Here is a 19,865-nt window from a genome sequence, read left to right as displayed (position 1 = left end):
GGAAAACTGAGCTACTCAATACCTAGAGAGAAATTATGATAAAGATTGTGGGATTATAGGGAGATCATATAGTTCTCACAGATGCCTCTCTTAATTACAAAAAAATGAGTACCATAATGACTCAGTATTGTGTTAACAGATTTGAAGTCATTTTCTATTTCAAAATCCATTATTGAAAAGGGACAACCTAGGGGCGCCTGGGTGACTCAGTCGTTAAGCATCTGCCTTCAGCTCAGGTCATGATCCCAGGGTCCTGGGATCGAGCCCCGCATCGGGCTCCCTGCTCCGCGGGAAGCCTGCTTCTCCCTCTCCCACTCCCCCTGCTTGTGTTCCCTCTCTCGCTGTGTCTCTGTCAAATAAATAAAATCTTAAAAAAAAAAAAAGAAAAGGGACAACCTAGGATGTGGAAAATAAGGGAGTAGGAGAATAAGAAAAATAGTCTACCAACCATTGTTAAAACTGTCTTGGATTTTTTTTGTCCATGCATTACTTTACTTAAAGATGCGGTGGGGAGGTAACCAAATAGTAATGAGGGAAAGTTTATGATTTCAGATATGGAGAGAAAACACTTGTGTAGTTTCAAGACGTAAGGGACAACAATTTCAAGTATTCTACTCAGACCCTAATTGAGAACTGCTTGTTAAAAAAAAAAAAAAAAACTTGGAAAATTTAACACAGGATATTTGATATTTTGCAAGGTGCGATAGGAGTATATGGTACTTATGTTTAAAAAAAAAAAGTTGATACCTTCCAACCTACTGGAATTTAGACACAGGGCCAAGGTCAATGATACATGTCTTCACTGAGCTGCTCTAATGTTTAGCAAATAAATGCCATTAACAAAAAAAAAATAAAAAATAAAGTTGATAGATGGAATTGCTACGATGTCTAGGATTTGTTCTTTTCAAAATAATCACGGGGGTGGGGGAAATGAGAATACAGATGAAATGCATTTGCTTACATAAGGGTCCTTTTGGAAGCTGGGTAATGAGCAAAGGAAGGATCATTCTACAATTCTGTATTTGGGTGTGTATATGAATTTTAATAATTTTAAAAAGTAATAAAAATGTTTTGACTTCAAATATGCTTACTCGCTGAAAAGGCTACCTCCTAGAATTCATCTGTGCTGATCGCTATGCAAATGTTGGAACATGGACTATAGCCTCTAGCAAGTGGGTCAAGGCCTCTGACAATTTGCCTTGGACAAATGACAGGTGACCCCTGAACAACATGGGGGTTCGGGGGCACTGGCCCCCCTGCACCGTGGTAAATCCGCATGTAACTTCTGGGTCCCCAAAAACGTAATAAATAGTCTAATGTGGACTGGAAACCTTATAGATACCATAGTCCTTCACCGCATATGTTTTATGTTCTATGTATCAATAGACTATATTGCTACAATAAAGCACACTGAGGAAAGGAAGTATGGAGAAAATCACAAGGAAGACGAAACACATTTGTAGTCCTGTACTGTATTTATCACAGTCCACACGTAAGTGGACCTATGCAGTTCAAACCCGTATTGTTCAAGGGTCAACTTGGAGCTAGCTACAAATGACAAAAAAATTGAGAAAATTACTCATTATTTAAGTTCCTAACATATTCCACCGTTTTCATAAAATTTGCTTATATATCCTTCTACCCAATTTTTAAAGTTAGTGTACACTTAATGCCCAAATCTAACATTTACGACGTGTTCTAATAGAGGAACAGAAATATGGAGGACTATGTTTTTGAGACCGCGTATTTCAGTCTAGAAAATTATGTGTTGGACTAGTTTGATACTATAAATCATTTCTAACTACACAGAAAAGATGCAGAATGTAGTGTTTGCTTTTAGTTTATTAATTTATTTTGCAGGAATCTTTGAATTTCCGAATATGTACTGTTTGGAAGTACGATGCATGCATAGCCTTTTAAGATGCTTTTGTACAATTTCACCTCAAAATGATTCACAGCATACACAGAAATCTAAAAGAAACATGGTATTTACAAGATTTAATAAGTTCTTGCTGTTTTAATGAAGAAACATCAATTCTTTTACAGTAGGGAAACATGGACATTGGGTGTCATTATAAATAAGAATTCAGAATTGTTCAGTCTCAAAGCAACTTTTCATGGCTTTAGAAACTAAGACTGTCATCATCCTATTAATCTCTGAATGCCCAAGCCATGCAAAATCTACTTGTATTAAATATTTGGGGATGCAAATAATAAAAAAAATGCAGGTCTAGTGAATGTGAAAACGTCATCAGAATTAACTTTTACAATAAGAAAATACTGTTAATTCTTTCAAAGAGATACAGTAGTGGTGCAACAGACAGTGCCCAATTTATTCTGATTTTTTATAGTTAATATTTCAGTGGTCATTTTTCTTGCTCGACCAATATACAGACACACACTGTAACATGGATTCATTCAAAGTCTGAACAGTGGTTACAACAGTAAAATAGATCAAATTTAACTATGAAGGGACATCTTCACATTCCAGGATACATCACCGATATTTTCAAAGGACAAATTTTCTATGCCTTATATCCTTGTTTTTTGTTTATACTGTCAAAGACATTATTACAGTCACCTTTTAAAATACTATATAAAACGGAGTTGCCACAGAAAGCTGGATATGAACCCTCAATAACCGGGACAAAACAATGACAAAATTTACGGAAACGGTATTTTTTTTTAATAATTAAAAAGTACTAAAATCGAGACCAGCTCCTTAAAAATTAAACTGCTCATCACACTTCCCATTTCGTTCAGGGAAATAAACAAATTAGCAACACTTTCCCCACAATCCTTTATCTTCTCTAAAACTACCTTTTCTACAATGCAGTTCTTTTATTTCTTTAAAACCTCCTGCCTCTTTGCTCTCGCATACAAGGTCATTATCAATTCCAAACATTTGACAATGCGTAGCAAGTTTCTGGCTCCTCTATTCCCACTTTAAATTCTGCAGACCTACTCCAAAAGTTAAGGGGCAATGTACTTTTAACAAAACAGCAAATGTGCTTTCTAAAAACCCAGTTTACAAAGCCATGAAATAGTGTAACATGTATCGTCAGGCCTATGTGTTACCAGGTACATCAAACTAGTCATGTTTTCAGAAACAATACTTTTTACTAGAAACACAAAGTGCACCCACGGAACCAGAGAGCCGAAGTAGGGCGGCAGATGGGCACTGCGCGCCTTCTCTCCTCCCACTCCGATGCCGACTGTGCCTGCACATCCATCTGACCAGGAGACCTTTTGCAAAGGCACCTTGAAAGTGGACTGAATTCTTGCTTAAAGCGGTCACGGGCAAGTATATACAGGGGACACAGGTAAACCTCCCAAATGTGTCAGTGTCAGACAGTTTTGCTTACTTGAAAAACTGAATACAGCCTATGCTGGCCTATGAAACTTGGGCACAACCAGAACTGAACACAGACGAAACATCTTTAAAATCCAGCTCTGATGTCTCCTACCCCACCCTCTAACCTATCAGAGAGACTGGTTGCTTCTTTTGCCTGGCAGGTGAAAACGATGATTTACTAGATAGATCACCAAAGGACTGGAACCATGCATCTAGGGTATGAGAACAGCTTACTAACCTGGATGTGTGTTCATGCAATAGTTGTAGTCATCTACAGGGTTTTAATATAGCATCCGACTCTTTGCATACATGCTACTTTCATTCTCAACCGACAAGTGCCAAGTTAACTGCTGCCCCTTCAGCAGATCTAAGAATACTGGTAAACCTTTAGCTAGAACACCAAGCAGGATATATGTTTTTCCCCTAATTTGTTATTTAATACCAAGTGGGGTTGATCATCCCTAAAGAGATACGAAACCATACAAAGGCGAAGGCCTTGGCATATTATAGAATAGTAGGACTGAGAGACGGCTACTGGAGACGGACAGATCCCAGTGTCACAGAAACCTTAAAAGAATGCCGTTTTCAGGTCAATGCTTTTAAGCCCATCTGTTTTCTCACCATTATTTTCACAGTTTGGCCACAGTTTTATGAGAGATGTTTTATCAGTGTCATCACATAGCCACGCATACTTTTGTGAGACGAGTGGATAATTGGGGGCGGGGGGATTTTCCACATAGGAAAAAAACGTCTTCAAAGCTGTACGCCAAGTGTGAAATTAGATGATTTTGATGGAAAATGATGATGTGTTATTAAGCCTTTGGTTTCATTATACTATTAAGTGCAGCTTGTTTTTCCAGGTCTGCCAGATATCACTTCTAAAGTAGAATACAATGAGAGCTTGAAGAGCGTGTGTGTGTGTGTGTGTGTGTGTGTGTGTGTGTGTGTGTGTGTGTGGTGGGGCACACGGTATGGGAGAGTAGAGAGTCCTCAAATTAAAACCTCTGGTAAAATCCTTTAGGATCAGAAGCCCTACTGACTTTATTGCTATTTATATTCACCCAAATAACAGGAAGATTCCAAAATCCAATTCTGAGCTAGGAAGGAAATTCAACAGTGATAGAGACCTTCATTAAATGTCCTATTCATAATTTTCCAGTGGTACACCCTAGTGAGTCACGATTTTATATCTCTTCAGTTATTCATGCCCTAAAGTTGGGGTTTCATAAACAAGGAGTGCTTTAGTATCACCTGAACTAGTTGAACAAACTCAGTATTACCTCTGAATACCGTATGTTAAATTGAAACAGTTCTTAGTTTTAAAGTCCTTGGTATTCACCTTTCTCTTAATCCTGTTTCTTGACTAGCCTTCTCTTCCTCCCAAGTAATGCAGTGTACAACTTTATGATCTTGACCAACTGTGATTTCCCTCACACTGGTTTATTAACATGTGCAAATCAATCTGTATTGAACAGCTAATTTTTTTTTTCAGCTAAGTAAGGATTCTGGCACAAAACACTGTGCTGTAAACATCGTGAATTTGTTACAAAACTGGAAGGAGGGAAAAAAAAAAAAAGGCCCTATGGACTGCAAACATTTCTTACAGAACCACAGCTGAGCTCAAGATTACCAAATGCATTTTGGAATGGATTTACATTTGGCGTACATTCACTGTGCTATTGGCAAAGCAAAGTTTTATGAGAAGGTCATTCATAAAATCGTACTTGGTAAGGACTTGTTACTTTTAAAGCCAATGGCCTAATAAAAGCATGCAGTAACTTAAAAATTATATCTACTATGTGGCATCATTAGGTCTTAGTTACCAGTGTTGATTTAGCTCGATGAATTATTGTACAAGTAAAAGAGATCTTATCACCTCTGATTGTACTTTTGAAGGAAGGGCAAGATATGCCTCATTCCTGACTGCTACAAATCACATTTTAAGCCACTGTGTTTGTGTTTGAAATTACCTCTGAAAACAGCAATTACAAATACCCTTATTATTTTGCTTCCCCCTCCCCCACAAAAAAGTCATATTCTGGGTGCTTTTTCCTGTCCTTCTCAGTAGGCAACAATGGGAAGAAGCCTGGGGAACCTTGGTTTTCTAGAGAGCTGTGACCAGGGCAGTCTGCCCCGGGAAGTCACAGTCAGTCTGCATGAACTGTAGGTAACATGTCACAGCATGATTGAAAGTTCTAGTTTATAAAGTGAGGGCCGCTCAGCAGTAACTTTAACAACTGGGAGTCCACAGAAGGGTTCTTGACTTCTCTGTGGACATTCTTTCAGGAGTGAATCCTTTCCCAGTTTCAAGTATCCCTTTCTATCTCACTCTGCAATGAGTCAAGAAAGGAAAAAAACAAAAACACAAAATAAAGAGAACACCCCATTTTTCTTGAGTGAGCACGAGCCCTAGAGGGGCACTGCTCCTCCCCCGGTGGAATCAGAAATGAAAAGGCCGGGCAGATGCACAGACTCCCAAGGTTCCTTTTCTTCTAGTGGGTGCTCCCAGTTTCTCTCTCAAGTCGACGTGGACTCTTGGGAGTTCAAGTGTACCGTGGCATCTCGCACTGCTCACAGCGGTTCAGTGCGGGGTGGTTCAGGAAGGTGCAGCTGTCACAATTCCATGGGGCCCCCTCATAGTCTTCATCGCGGGGTTGTGTCCGGGGACTCTGTTTGGAGCCAGTTAGATGCTCTGAGGGAAGTTAGGATCAAGAGAGAAAAGAGATTGAATTTTTCCAAATATAATCCAAACTGAAAAAATTACAAAAAAAAAAAAAAGTTTCCTACTTGACCTAAGGTGAAAGCCAGTGAATGTCCATACTACTAGAACAGGAAGTTTATGATACAAATTGTACTTGGTTTGAAAAGATAAACTGAAGTCCAGGATAGACTACCTTCCTCATTCATTATCCATAGATAGTGGTTATACTGTATTCTAGCCGAATGAACAGAAGGAGAAATATCAGGCAGCATGCGAAATTCTGCCCCCAACTTCAGCCCCCCAGGACACGCCCCCTCGTAGTAGTGGCTGTACTGTATTCAATATCCACTGGGATGTCTGTCTCTTTCTGGGAGACCTGCAGCTTCACAGTGTGTATGTGTTAATTATAATGGTTGACAATGACTGCGATGGTTCCTAACCAAGTTGCTCCCAGAATAGTTAAAAGAGAGAGACTATAGTTTTTCATAAAAGCTAAATTCATTCAATGTGAAAGATTGTTTTTTCTATTTTTTCCTTTTTGACATCATAAGGTCCTTCAGATAGTTTTTAAAAATGTCTATATCTGGCAATGTAAAATGCTCGCAACCTTAGGTGGGTCCTCAGGATTTTTTCTTTTTAAAGATTTTATTTATTAGAGAAAGAGAGCACGAGCCGGGAAGGGGTGGGGGTGGGTGGGGGAGGAGGCGCAGAGGGAGACGGATGAGCAGGGAGCCTGAGCCCCACAAGATCCCAGGACCGTGGGATCATGACCTGAACCAAAGGTTAACTGGCTGAGCGACCCAGTGGCCCCAGGCCTCAGGATTTTCTTTAAAAATACTTGAAACTAAAAAAAAAAAAAAAAAAAAAATACTTGAAACTTAGGGTGCCTAGGTGGCTCAGTCAAGTGTCTGCCTTCGGGTCAGGTCATGAACCCAGGGTTCTGGGATCGAGCCCCACGTCGGGCTCCCTGCTCAGCAGGGAGGTCTGCTTCTCCCTCTGCCTCTCCCTCTGTCCCTGCTCACGTACTCTGTCAAATAAATAAATAAAATCTTAAAAAAAAAATACTTGAAACTTAGATTCCTCCTAGATCCTCATCTTTCTGGCCTTGAGCTCAAAACAAGGCTCTTTGCTTCGGGAGTTAATTTGTAAATCCTGCTTTTTAGGAACAGTCCCTACTGAAAGTGGCAGCAGTGAGTAGGAGGCTAAAGATATCTGGGTGGAATTCCCCCTGGAATCTGGAGCATGGCCAGGAGGCTGGGAAAAATCTACCTGTAAAACACTGGAAATCATCACTGTGGACTGCAAATGAGATTAAGATCTAAGGTAGGCAGCCTACCTAAACCGGTCACAGAAGAAACTAAGATGGAAGGCTTTGATCAGTTACCATTTGGGGTTAAGTCTATCTTCCAATGGAAATTAATGAGCTCACTTGCGGTTAGCAATTCGTATTTCATGACAAATGGCTGGTGTGAAAAGAGAACTAAGTTTTAGACCTCGAACCTTACAACAGGCAATAATAAGGCTCAGGCTGAAACAGGAGGGAGATGTTAGCCTTACCACAGAATAGACAACCACTGGGTTCATCAACCTATTCGTAGAACTATAAAAAGAAGAATGGGTTTGTTTCTCTGGCCTCAACTGATGATCTGAGTGGCCATTATCACCCACCTTGTATCTTTTGGCTCATGACTCCAAAACACAGAGACTTGATAGTTTTCTTTTTTGTACAATATGGAAGAATAAAAAGCACATTTTAACTGTTACAGCCTTCTGTTAGAGGAAAAATGTTCTCCACGCCACTTCCAGAAAAGGTCCTCTCTCATACAATACTCTTTGGTTTTCAGGGCATTTTGTTCTCCTAAAAGGTAAACACTTAAACCGTATTGCTGTTGGTTTTTAATAAACAGGCTCTGAAAACTCACTTTTATACTTTTCTAGAGCAGGCAACTTTTTACTTCATGAAATGTAACTCCAAACCTAGCCTTAAATTTTATTTTCTAAACTCCATAAATACCTGCACAACCTATTTTAATGTAACTAATACAGGATACTTGGGGCTCCTCTTCATTGTCTAATACTGTACACAAAGTAAAAACAATTTCCCCTATATCCTTCGGAGTTCTTGCCTGAGACCTGCCCTATAATAAAAGACAGACTAACAAGAGAAGAAACCGAGTTCATTAACATGTGTACCTCACACACACAGGGCAGAGACCTAGGAAAACTAACTCCCCAAAGGGGGCCAAGCTGCCACTTAACATACCATCTACAGCTAAAGACAAAAGAAAGATGCTGGGGGCAGGGCAGGGGAAGCCAGTTATGGAAGATCTACCTAGATTTAAGTCAGTTCCCTTCTCCACTGATCCAATTCTCTTTTGATTTAGTCACAAGGCTCTCTGGGAGGGGCAGGGAAACACTTCCTAGGTGGAGACTACTTTTATCAATGTAGATGTTCCTTACTCAAGGGTAACTTGTACTCCGTTGTCAGGGCCGCTCCAGCCTTCACAGTCCCTCAGAGTAACCCTTCCTTGTGCCAAAGAGGCGTGTGTGGTGGGGGCACGTTTTCTCCTTCAGGGCCGGGATGATTTAACTTGGAATCAAGTCACTCTGAAGTAACTTATCAAAAAAGTTTTCAAGGCACCTAATTTACAATTATTGTTGGTAAGACACTGCTCATTTCATCACAGGGAAGTACTGTTTAAATAGAAGCCTCTAAGGGCGCCTGGGTGGCTCAGTCGTTGGGCATCTGCCTTCGGCTCAGGTCATGATCCCGGGGTCTTAGGATCGAGCCCCGCATCAGGCTCCCTGCTCAGCGGGAAGCCTGCTTCTCCCTCTCCCACTCCCCCTGCTTGTGTTCCTGCTCTCAAATAAATAGAAGCCTCTAAAACCCAAAAGACATTTTAGATGTCCCTTTTCATTTGATTGACAGTTGTAAAATCTTGTCTTTTTATGGACTGTTTAAATAACAAAATATTTCAAGCCTCATAGGAAAAAAAACCTTAAAATATGCATATTTATACACAAAGGAAAAGTGAAGTCAATATGTTTTTCCTTTAAGACTATTTTTAGGGGCGCCTGGCTGACTCAGTCAGAAGAGCATGCCACTCTTGATCTTGGGGTCATGAGTTAAAGCCCCACGTTGGGTGTAGAGATTCCTAAAAAAAAAAAAAAAAAAGACTTAAAAGACTATTTTTAAATGGGTTAATAGGCCAGATTTCCATAAAAATAATCATCAAAAACATCACAAATCAACAGTTTCACCAATATTGTTTATATTACACAGTCATACTTACATAAACTCAAACATAAACAGTATTTTTAGAACCCTTATTTCAACTGAATCCCAGGGTAAAACTCAAGAAGCATTAGAAAATTGCAGTGAGAAGTTGTAAAATCCCGAATTTCAAGTTATTTCTTTAATTACTTGGCCTTGCTTTCTAGAAGCTATTATTAGAGCAATCTGTCCAATATGGTGACTACTGGCCACTTGAAATGTGACCAGTGTGAACTGAGATGTGCTCTAAGTGTAAAATGTACACCAGATTTCAAGGATGTTGTACGAAATAAAGAATGCAAAATATCTGGCTAGTTTATATTGACTTCATATTGAAACAATAATACTTTGCAATATGCTAGGTGAAATATTTTATGTATCTGCCTTGTATTATATTTCTATTGGACAGCACAGCCTTAGAAACTCAGTTAAGAGAATAATTTTTTTTTTAAGTAATCTCTACACCCAACAAGGGGCTCAAACTCAAAAATCCCAAGATCAAGAGTCGCACGCTCCACCAATTGAGCCAGCCAGTCACTTGGAGAGAGTAATTTTTTTAAGGGGGGGAGGGGGAAAGGCAGCCTTTACTTGTGGTAACTCTACATGGGCTAACATGTGTCTTTGGACTTTGTGCACAAAATCCGGACACACAAGTACAAACCCTCAGCAGCTGCTGCCTGGGTGTCATGGACGTCTGCCTGTACTTTGGAGGTCACGCTAATTCTTCGGGCTTTCCTCTCAATTGTGCAAGGGTCTGACGAATCTGCATGAAAAGAAGCAAAGCCAGGAGAAAAGGGATTAAAGCCATCCATGAGAAGAGTGGACAGGCTCCCCAGGATCTCCCATGGGACATGGACGGTTGCCTGTTTACCCTTTCTATTGCTTCATGTTCCCTTTAGTTCTCCTGTGAGGGTAAGTGCCATTTTTAATACTGCTTTTACAATCTATACAGAACAGTGTTCTTAGAACTTTTTCCATCCTCTACAATTACTTGGAATCAATGCCTAATTTCACCAGTTGCCCCCCTTCCCAGTGCAAACTCAGTGATGGTAATTAAATGTCAATGTAAGGGCAAACTGTGGAAGATGATACTTTAGCAACTGCCTTAGTAAGCAACAGTTATTAGAAAACCAGAGGTTGAAAGTACATGATGTGTAAGGCTAGCCAAAGAATCCATTAAAATAATATAAAACTATAATACACCGTAATTAAATAAAACTATAGTACATCATAATTAAAGAGGAGTAGCAGTAACTGAAAAAATCAGAACTCAATATGGGCTGCAGGTATCCCGATTTTTTGCTAGAATTTTGTTTCTATTAATTTATACATTATTAGTAAGTAGTCCTTTCTTTCTATTAAGACTTGGTATCATTTGCCCTTAAGAACAAAGAAAGATCTTGTATTTTCTGATCCATTCTGAGCCCACATAAGTAATCCCCTAGGACAATCCACCTTTGGAAATCACTGCTCCAGAATTCTAAGCATGGTGCCTCGGTACTTAAACACTCTGTTATCAGAGTAAACAAAAGCAGAGTAAATGGTCTCCTTAGGCTCCAAAGAGTAAGTTCTATTTCTTAAATTTGTAAAGTACTTTTATAGTGTCACATACTTACTCTCACAGACTCTTAACAACAGCCCTGTAAAATACACAAACTATTAAGTATTTGGACTGATCGCCTTTCTGGTGCACAGACTAGATCTGAACAAGGTCAGGTGGCCAAAACTACCGAGACACACGCTCCAGGAGTGGGACACCAAGGCCAAAGCTCTCACCACTGTGTTAACAATGACAGCTTGGGGAGGACTTGGCTGAGTCCCCCGAGGAGCTGACATGCACACTGCACTGCTTCAATACAAAGGTCAGTCCAAAAAGGTTTCTGGGTCTCCCTCTTTTTCCTTCTGTTTCTTTTTCTTACTCTTTCCTTTTTATCACCATACTTCAGACAAACATCCTTATTCCACTTGGATTTACCATATACGTCTGTAATAACTCCAAGGCATTTATTCTAACCAATAAACCAATTCTACCAGTTATTTATACTTTAAGTAATACTGCAAGAAAATCTACATTAAGCTACATTTTTTTAGAAGAGGCCAATTTAGTTAAAAAATCTGCAAATGCTTAGAAGAAAACAAATTTGACTTCATAGAGAAAATCAAATAGCTTTTAGGAATGTAATGAAAAGCCTTCTTAAGGAATTGTAGCATTAAGTTCTACTGATAAATTTTAATAGAGGTGAAAGGTTTAAAAATTATAAGGGTTACATAATACTATTTTATACTCTCACCAACAGTATATATAATAAAAGCTCAACTGGATTTCTATAGTAGAGATTCATTTATAGTGAAGATGTTAGTTCTCTAGTCTACTCAAAACTGTATAGGTAGACGATATGCTGCCTGGGGGAGGAGTCCTGTCTTAACTTTGTAGCATCAAGCGTCTATCTACATAATCCATCTACATACTGAGCATTTGCTACATAATTTAAAAGTTGGTTGTAATTGGAATTTAATTACAGCTAACTCTGAGGGACTATCCAATTATCAGCTTTAGCAAAATTTGTTTGAATTCAAAGTGCCATAGAATAGAGCTTTTTTTGTACAGAAGTACTTGTAGAGAGCCCGCTGAAGCTTGATATTACAGCGTCCTAATAATGCAAGCTCTGCACCGTTCCTAGCTGAGCCAAACGCCAGCTCCCCACCTCAAATACATGGTGTTGGTCTCAAAGACAGCAGGCAGAGTGACCGTCTGCCACCCCAATGTCACCACTGCTAGAACACGGAGTATATGGGCTCCTGGCAGCTGATCTATCCCATTACCTCAAGAAATTGTCCTTTTATTTCTGAGTTTTCAAGGTAAAACTTACACAAGGAAATACACAAACCACGTGTTGCCATTTGAGGAGTTTTGGCAAATGCATATACACCTGAATAACCCAAATCCCGATCAAGACATTCTCATTAGCCCATAAAATCCTCCCATGCCTTTTCCCAGTTAATCCCCAACCTCTAGAGCTGTTATCCCAGAGATAACAGCTGTTCTGGGTTTTTTTTTTGACATAAATATATAGCTTATGAGATGCATATAAACAATCATACAGTATTCATTGTTTTGTGTTTTAATTCTTGCAGCATCATGTCCTTGAGGTTGGTCAATGTTGTGTTTAACAGTAGTTGATTTGTACTGCTCAGTAGTATTCCATGATTTGAACATATCAATTTGTTTATCCATTCATCTGTTGATGGCCTCTTGGTATGTTCCCAAGTTTTTGGTTATTTTGAATAAAAATGCTATGAATCTTCTAATACAAATCATTTTGTGGACATAGGCTTTAAATTCTTTTGATTAAGTCTATAGAAGGCGAACTGATAAGCTACCGGGCAGGTGAATGAATGTTTGGTTTCATAAGAAATGGTCACCCCATCTTAAACTTTTATCAGAAATGTGTTAAGAATTCTGTTTGTTCTACATCCTCATTAATGTTTCATACCATCATTATTCAGGAATCTCAGGATTTTAATTTGCCTTTTCTTAAGGTCTATTCAAGTTGAGCACTTTCATGTACTTACTGGCCATTTATATATATTTTTTTGTCAAGTGTCAACTCAAATGTTTTGACCTTTTTAAAATTGGATTGTCCTTTTATTACTGTGTTATAGAAGTTCTTTATATGTTCTAGGTACCAGGTTGGGTTTTTTTGTTTGTTTGTTTGTTTTTTACCAGATATGTTTTCAAATATTTTCTCCCAGCCCCCTGGCTTGCCTTTTCACTTTCTTAATAGTGTCTCTTGATGAGTAGAAGTGTTGAATTTTAATGAAGGCTCATGTACCAACCGTTCTGGGTCCTAAAAATTCTAAGCTAAACCCAAGTTGCAAGGATATTTTATGTTTTGCTCTGGAAGCTCTAGAATTTAGCTCAACACGTAAGTGTGTATGACCTATCTCAGATTTTTGTGTATAGTAGGAGGTAAGAATCAAAACTGGTAATTTTTCCATATGGTTATCTAGTTCTTCCAGCACTGATTGCTCCAGCGACTTTCCCTTCTCCATTGGTTGCTTTGGTCAAGAATTTGGCAGTGTTAAGTGAGGGTCTATATCTGGGCTATTTATAAAGCTACAGTCATTTCTCTATCTACTTTTTATCCCTATGTCAATAACACACCATGATGACTGTAGCTTTAGAGTTAAGTCCTAAGGTTAGTTAGGGCAAGACTTCCAACTTCCTTCTTTTTACAGATGATTTTGGATATTCTTTGTACAAACAAGGGGAAAAATAAGTTTCCCAATTTTTATTTAATTGCAAACATGGTGTATTACTCTCATTCCTTTTGGCAACGTTTTGTAGTTTTCAGCCTATACTGCTGGTTAGATTTATTCATAAGTGTAATGTGTTTTTTGATGGTTTTGTAATTCTCTTTTTAATTTCGTTCTTAAGTTGTTTGCTTAGTATATAGAAATATGGTTCTTGTATAATGACCTTCCATCCCAAGACCTTGTTAAAGTCACTGATTAGTTCTAATAGTTGTTTCTTTACCTTAGGTTGTCTTTGCAAATAACCATGTTAGTTGGAATGGCTGCTGACTTAAGTCAGATGCTTTCCCTGCATCTAGTAAAATGATAATGAGCTTTTTCTCCTTTGACTGATAGTACATTCCTAAGCTAAAACAAACTTGGTCATGATATATTATTCTATTTATTGTGAATATTAAGGATTTTTTTGCTTTAAGTGCAGGAGAGTTAGTGATCTGTAATTCTGTTTTCTTTTTTGGGGGGGGTGGTGAGTAGGTAATCCTTTTATCAATTTTGAAATCAGGGCTCTGCTGACTCCATAAGACCAAAAAAAAAAAAAAAAAAGGTTGGGGGGGGAGCTTTCCTTCTTCTCCTGTTTTCTCAAAGATTTTGTGTAAGAGTGGTAGGATCTCTTCCTTAAATGTGTTACAGTATTCACCAACCAGTGCAATCATCTGGATTTGGAGTTTTCTTTCTGGGAAAATTTTTAAGATAATGGATTCAATTTCTTTAATAGATATACAGCTATTATTAGGTCCTATGTCATCTAGTTTTCAGTTTGAGTAGATGAGTCCATTTCACATCAAGTGCCGAGTTTACTGGCAGAAAGATGTTCATCACATTTTCTTATTTTAATGGGTTTTTGATAATTTGTGTTAAGTTTTACTTATCTTTACATCTCCTTGACTTTGTTCTTCTTTCCTAGCTTAAGGTGGAATTTTAGGTCACTGATTATTAAACTTCAGGTCTTGTGTATTTACAAATTTCTTTGTAAGCACTGCATAAATTCTGTGTAAGTAAAGAATCTGACCTTGCCTAAAGATGGGTCTAGCTTTAATCCCTAGCTCCTGGGAGATAACCACAAAAATCCTGACATTTCCCAAGTGATCGGAGGGTCTTTCTTATTTACAGTGGGCCCTTTGGACCATACCTGAGAGTTTATGCTAATGAGATGGCTCATGGTAGACACACTGTCTGCTCATCAACTGGCTCCTCTAGGTTCAGGTTAACAACTTCTCAACATACTCCCTTAAATAGGGTGATTCTTTTATAACAGCCCTTAATCAATTATCTCTTGGATTAGTAATAGGTAGTGCTTCTTTAGTAGACACTCAGGCAACATCAAGTTTAAAGACTCCTGTATTATTAATCCAAATGGTTAAAGTGATCAGTGATACATAACTCTATCACTTTCAGCTTGAAGCGGCCAAATCTAATACTTGGAAGTCATCCACTAAGATTCTTATGTGTATTATTCTTAGGAATCATACTATTTTAAACGCGGATCAGATGAAACACCTATGGTAGTAGTAGTATTGCACTGCAACCTCTAAAGCAAATACTTAAAATACCTAGAAAACTGTTCAACTAAAATTTAGGTGACAGACTTTATATATTACCTAAGGAGTAGTAACTCTGACAAGATTTTAACATGTTTCACCCTTAAGTTGCTTAAAGCAAAATGGATTAAGATAGGAAATGCATACTTCAGCTCAGTCTTGAGAGCTATATAAAAGAACATGAGCCTTGAGTAAGAATGGGACAGAAAAAATTTATCTAAATTCAATGAAGATGTAAATTTAATTCAAATTAGTTTTTTAAGACACTGAAATGCCAATTAAACAGTGGTAACATTATTTAATAGAGCCAAAAGTGATGCCTCCAAATCTTGGTTACAGAGGATTTATTTTGTCTTTCATGAAAACACACCTAGTCCCTATCTAATTATTATTATGTTCACCTGTTGGGCACACAAGGATTCTTCTGTGACCTGCCAATTTAACATTCTAACTTAAGACCTTTAAAGTTCTCATTATTTTATAAGAATTATCTTTTAGGATTACAGTTATTACAGAGGTAAGTAAATTTATAATGTTAGCTATAAAGTTCTTTTTAAAAAATTAAATTGTATATCCCATTTAATTACCTTTGACAATAATTCCATGAGTTACTAATTTTAGTGCTTTTCAAAGTATGGTTAACTTTTTTTAAGCTGAACAAGTTAGTATCTCTAATGGAAATTTCTTCAGCTACAGAGGTGAACTCTCAAAGAATTCTGATATTTATTTCTATGATGTTTATGGCATTTCCCTACTCACCTTTTTTAGATGGCTTTGGTGGTACAACTGGGCCAGGTTCTATGTTGTCATAAAAATTATTCATGGCTTTTGGATCAAAGTTTCCTATAAAGAAAATAAAATCACCATGCATTTAAGGCTCTTTCTCCTATTTGACTTTTTTGTTAAAGAATATACAAAAAAATCTAAAAAGGGAAACTGCTTTCCAGGGTTTCAAAACTCCTATCACCTTCCCACTGAAAATGTTTTTCTTGATCACTGTGAGAAAAGACGCAAGCAAACTACCACATCAGTGTTGGCCTATAAACTATCACTTGAAGGAATATTTTTCTAATTGCAAAGCTAGTCTCTTTCAGCAGGATTATGTACGTGGCACACTTAGGGAGGTAAATGAGGAAGAGAAATTAAAGGATGGCTGAACTATTTCATGTCATTCATAATTTACCTTAAAAAGTTATCCATTATAAATTCAACAGTGGAAGAAGTCAAACATACAAAGATGAATCCAGTTAGATATAAGAGCAGCAGCTCACAGATTCCTATCTTCAAGAACTGGAGAATACTGAATGTTGTCTACAGATTTAACAAAGATGGTAAGGTGCCAATTTCAGAATGATAAATAAAATGATCCCTGAGAATTTTGTCTTGCCACAAAATTTTCAACTCTCTTAAACAGTTCACTCCTTGGCCTCGTGTCGATTTCAGTCCCAATTCCTGCCATGACTCCTCTAAGGTGGGTTCTGAGACAGTGGCAACCTTAGGTCCTACCTTCACTTCTGTGAACCTATCACTGTAATCGGCTTGTTCTGCACAATTCCAATTAAGCATTGTAACTACGTATGCTATCAGGTACTACTAGTTCAAATATATTAGATGTCTTGATTTCTAGACATTATCTCTCCCCCCACAAAGTTTTCCTCACTGAAACCAACAATAAACCTGCTTTTCAGCAAACCAAATAATGATCTGCATCTAGATCCATTCTCTCACTTCAAAGTTTACATTGGAATTCAGTATAAAATTTTTCCAGAGTGTGGAAGAGTAGAATTCGGTATAAAATGGACATATATGGACCCCTTATGAAAGGAGATTTAGAAATACTTAGGCACCAAAAAAAGCTCTTTGTTGCCCAATGGAGACCAAAAACACAGCTCTTTGCATATAAAACTTTAATAGTGGTTTCCCTTGCAGGTCCTATTACAAATGCTTTTATCCATTTGGAAGATAATGAAAGCCACAGTGCTGTAAGAGGTTGCATATGTATTTCTTCAATTACTTAAGTTACAGCTGATGTTTTAATTTCTAGATCTCATAAGGCTTACTATAAATACCCTAACCAAATGTTTGTGTGTTTTGCTTTAAAAAACACCCAAGCAAAAACTGATAGTCTTCCAATAGACTAATAATAATCTATATCACCCCTCCATGATGCAGAGCTCCACTGCTTCAAGCTACGAGTCTCTACAGGGACCACCTTCTGAACTGGCTGGACTGCTCAACTTTCACATTCAAATTCGCTTCTATTTAGATTGGTGGGCATCTTTTAGGTTCCCCCGCTTCTGTTAAAGTTAGCTCATTGCCATTTTTAGTCAAGATTTATTATATACTCTCAAAATAGAGTAGAAGCTCTCTTAGCTGCCATAATTGAAAACAGTAAGTGGTGGTAATGGGAGAGGCTGAATGAAATAGACCTTTTGAGAAAAATTACTTGTCAACTTCAGTGTTGGACCAAGACTTTTTTTTTTTTTTTAAACATGTGTCCAATGAAGTTCTATACTGTCTTTCTTACATAAACTACACCTGTGATGGGCTACAGGGGCAGTGGGCAAACTTTTTCTTATGTATAGGTCCAGAAAATCAACAATTTTACGCTTTGTGGACCTGTAATAGTCTGTTGCAAGCCCTCAACAGTGCTGGTGAAGCAAAAAAGCAGACCCAGACAATATGTGAACAAATGGGCATGACTATATTCGACTAAAACTACAAAAAGAGCCAGCAGGCTAGTTCACTGAACCCTAAGTTCTACAATTTTATTTTGAATAAAAGAACAGAATCCTCTTAGATTTTTGTGATTTATCCCCTTAACCCTTTCCAGTTTTCACCCGTATCTAATTCACAGACCACCCCCCCCAACTGCACCTTTTTGGTTTTTTGGTTTTTTTATGGGAAGAACAGCTCCTCGTGCATTCTTGTCAGCCTAATAAACATTACAGAAATAGAGTAACTGGCATATACAGGTTAGGGAACAGGTACAACTAACTCTCACTGAGGGGACAATTCAATTGGTAGGAGCAATAGTACTTGAACATGCCAGTATGTGGCCCCCCTAGTCAGCAGTGTGCAGCAGCTGTGGACAGGGTCAGAGTATTTTACAGGGGAAATGAAGAACAGCTCTAACCTGGTGAGCTGGGTAAATGAAAGTTAAGAGAGCTTCTACTGTAGTACAATTCTATAAGAACGTTAAAAACAAAACAAAACCAAAAAAAAGCCAAACAAAAAAACCCATTCTCCAAAAAGTCTGAGATATACGTGGATGTTTTCATGCTATATAAAAATGGCATATAGAATTTATTTTAAAAGTGATAAATCTGGTATTGATACGTGATTCCCTATTTTTACAGCTACTTTTGATGATTATCACAACATCAATCTAGTAAGTTTTATAATTAAGACCCATCAATACAAAATCTTCACAGTAAATGACCAGAACAAGGTAAATGCAGAGTAACAACATAGAGCAGTCTAAATGACAAAAAATTAATGATGGAATTGCCAAAGTAAAACTATTTTTGATCCCCCAAATCTATGACCATGGGGTGGAGGGATCTCTTGAATAGGATCATAATGGATAAAAACTCTCTCTTAAATCTGTAAAACCAAAAATGATTGCTATTTAAGCAGCTTAAAACACCACACTATTACTTATGGTTTACCAAATAATCAAGTCTATACCTCTAGATTGAAGGAGGTCAACTTCTTTCAGTGTACAGTCAACATTTATCTGGAGTTGTCTGTTCATGCTTCTCAATCTTGTCATTTCCTCAGGCTAGTAAGAAAGGACCCAAAATAGCAATTGTGGGAAAGTCATTATCAAGCCCAACATTTAAGAACTGCTATTCATGTTAATAGTTCTGATTGGTTATTACCAACAATATGGCCTTAGTCTATAAGAGGGCATGTATAAAGAAGCCCTAAACGTTTTAAAGGAACAGTCAGGTAAAATGGGGACATCAGTATGGCCACATAAACACAAAATCTGCATAAAACGTGGCAAGCTACAGTACTAGACTATGTCTTATCATACAAAATACCATTTTAATCACAGAGCACTAAAAATATTTTACTTCTATGTTTTCATGGTAAGGGAATCTATGAGAATCAATCTGTAAAATAAGCAATGTCCGTGATTTTAGTGTTGTCCAGGCTTGAAAAAATAATACTAAGTGTCAGGCACTGTGTTTACCAGAGGTCTCATTCTTTCCTCAAAACATCTTTCAAGGCAAGTAGTAGTAATATCGCTAATTTATACATGAGGAAGCTGATTCACCCGGAGTGCATGTAATCTTCCCAAGATTATAAAACACAGTGATTGGTAGAACCAAGATTTAGATCAAAGGAAGCACTCTATTACATGAAAATTTCACAAATGGATCCCATTCTTCCTCCAACTTTGTTTCCTTGTTCCTTGATTTCAAGCCCAGTCTACCTATCCTTAGGCGTTTTAGAGGCATACATGAGACACTGAAATGTACAGAATGCCCTATTCTTCAGTTAAAGGTTTTTGGAAGGCTTTACATCCTCTGACCGTCTAGATTTCTTTACTATTTATATATTTATAATATATACACACACACACACACACACACACACACACACACACACAGAGTAACAAAATTAAGAGTTTGAATTCCAGAGGCATGGATACTGAAGATTTCAGCACAGCCC

General features: G+C 37.8%; 1 protein-coding gene across 8 annotated transcripts in view; it reads right to left on the bottom strand.

Annotated features, from left to right (window-relative positions):
* Positions 1-1,824: 1,824 nt before the first annotated feature.
* The window catches only part of TAB3 (TGF-beta activated kinase 1 (MAP3K7) binding protein 3), an 88,143-nt gene continuing 70,102 nt past the window's right edge, over positions 1,825-19,865 (bottom strand). For 6 of the 8 annotated variants that reach the window (XM_073901942.1, XM_073901940.1, XM_025857555.2 and 3 more), the window contains 4 exons: positions 18,873-18,966; positions 15,942-16,025; positions 9,992-10,093; positions 1,825-6,047 (listed from right to left, as the gene is read on the bottom strand). In XM_073901942.1, the coding sequence (XP_073758043.1) occupies positions 5,899-6,047; positions 9,992-10,093; positions 15,942-16,025; positions 18,873-18,966 (429 nt within the window). In that variant the 3' untranslated portion in view covers positions 1,825-5,898. Of the gene's footprint in view, positions 6,048-8,516; positions 9,212-9,991; positions 10,094-15,941; positions 16,026-18,872; positions 18,967-19,865 lie in introns of all 8 variants that reach the window. The other 2 variants (XR_012381037.1, XM_073901944.1) reach the window with 2 other exon arrangements.

The sequence above is a fragment of the Callorhinus ursinus genome, unplaced genomic scaffold, assembly GCF_003265705.2.
Source record: "Callorhinus ursinus isolate GAN/ISIS: 27379988/994484 unplaced genomic scaffold, GSC_fseal_2.0 scaffold16, whole genome shotgun sequence".
Lineage (NCBI taxonomy): Eukaryota > Metazoa > Chordata > Mammalia > Carnivora > Otariidae > Callorhinus > Callorhinus ursinus.
Note: the sequence above shows the minus strand (reverse complement) of the source record. Positions and strands in the feature narration are given on the sequence as shown.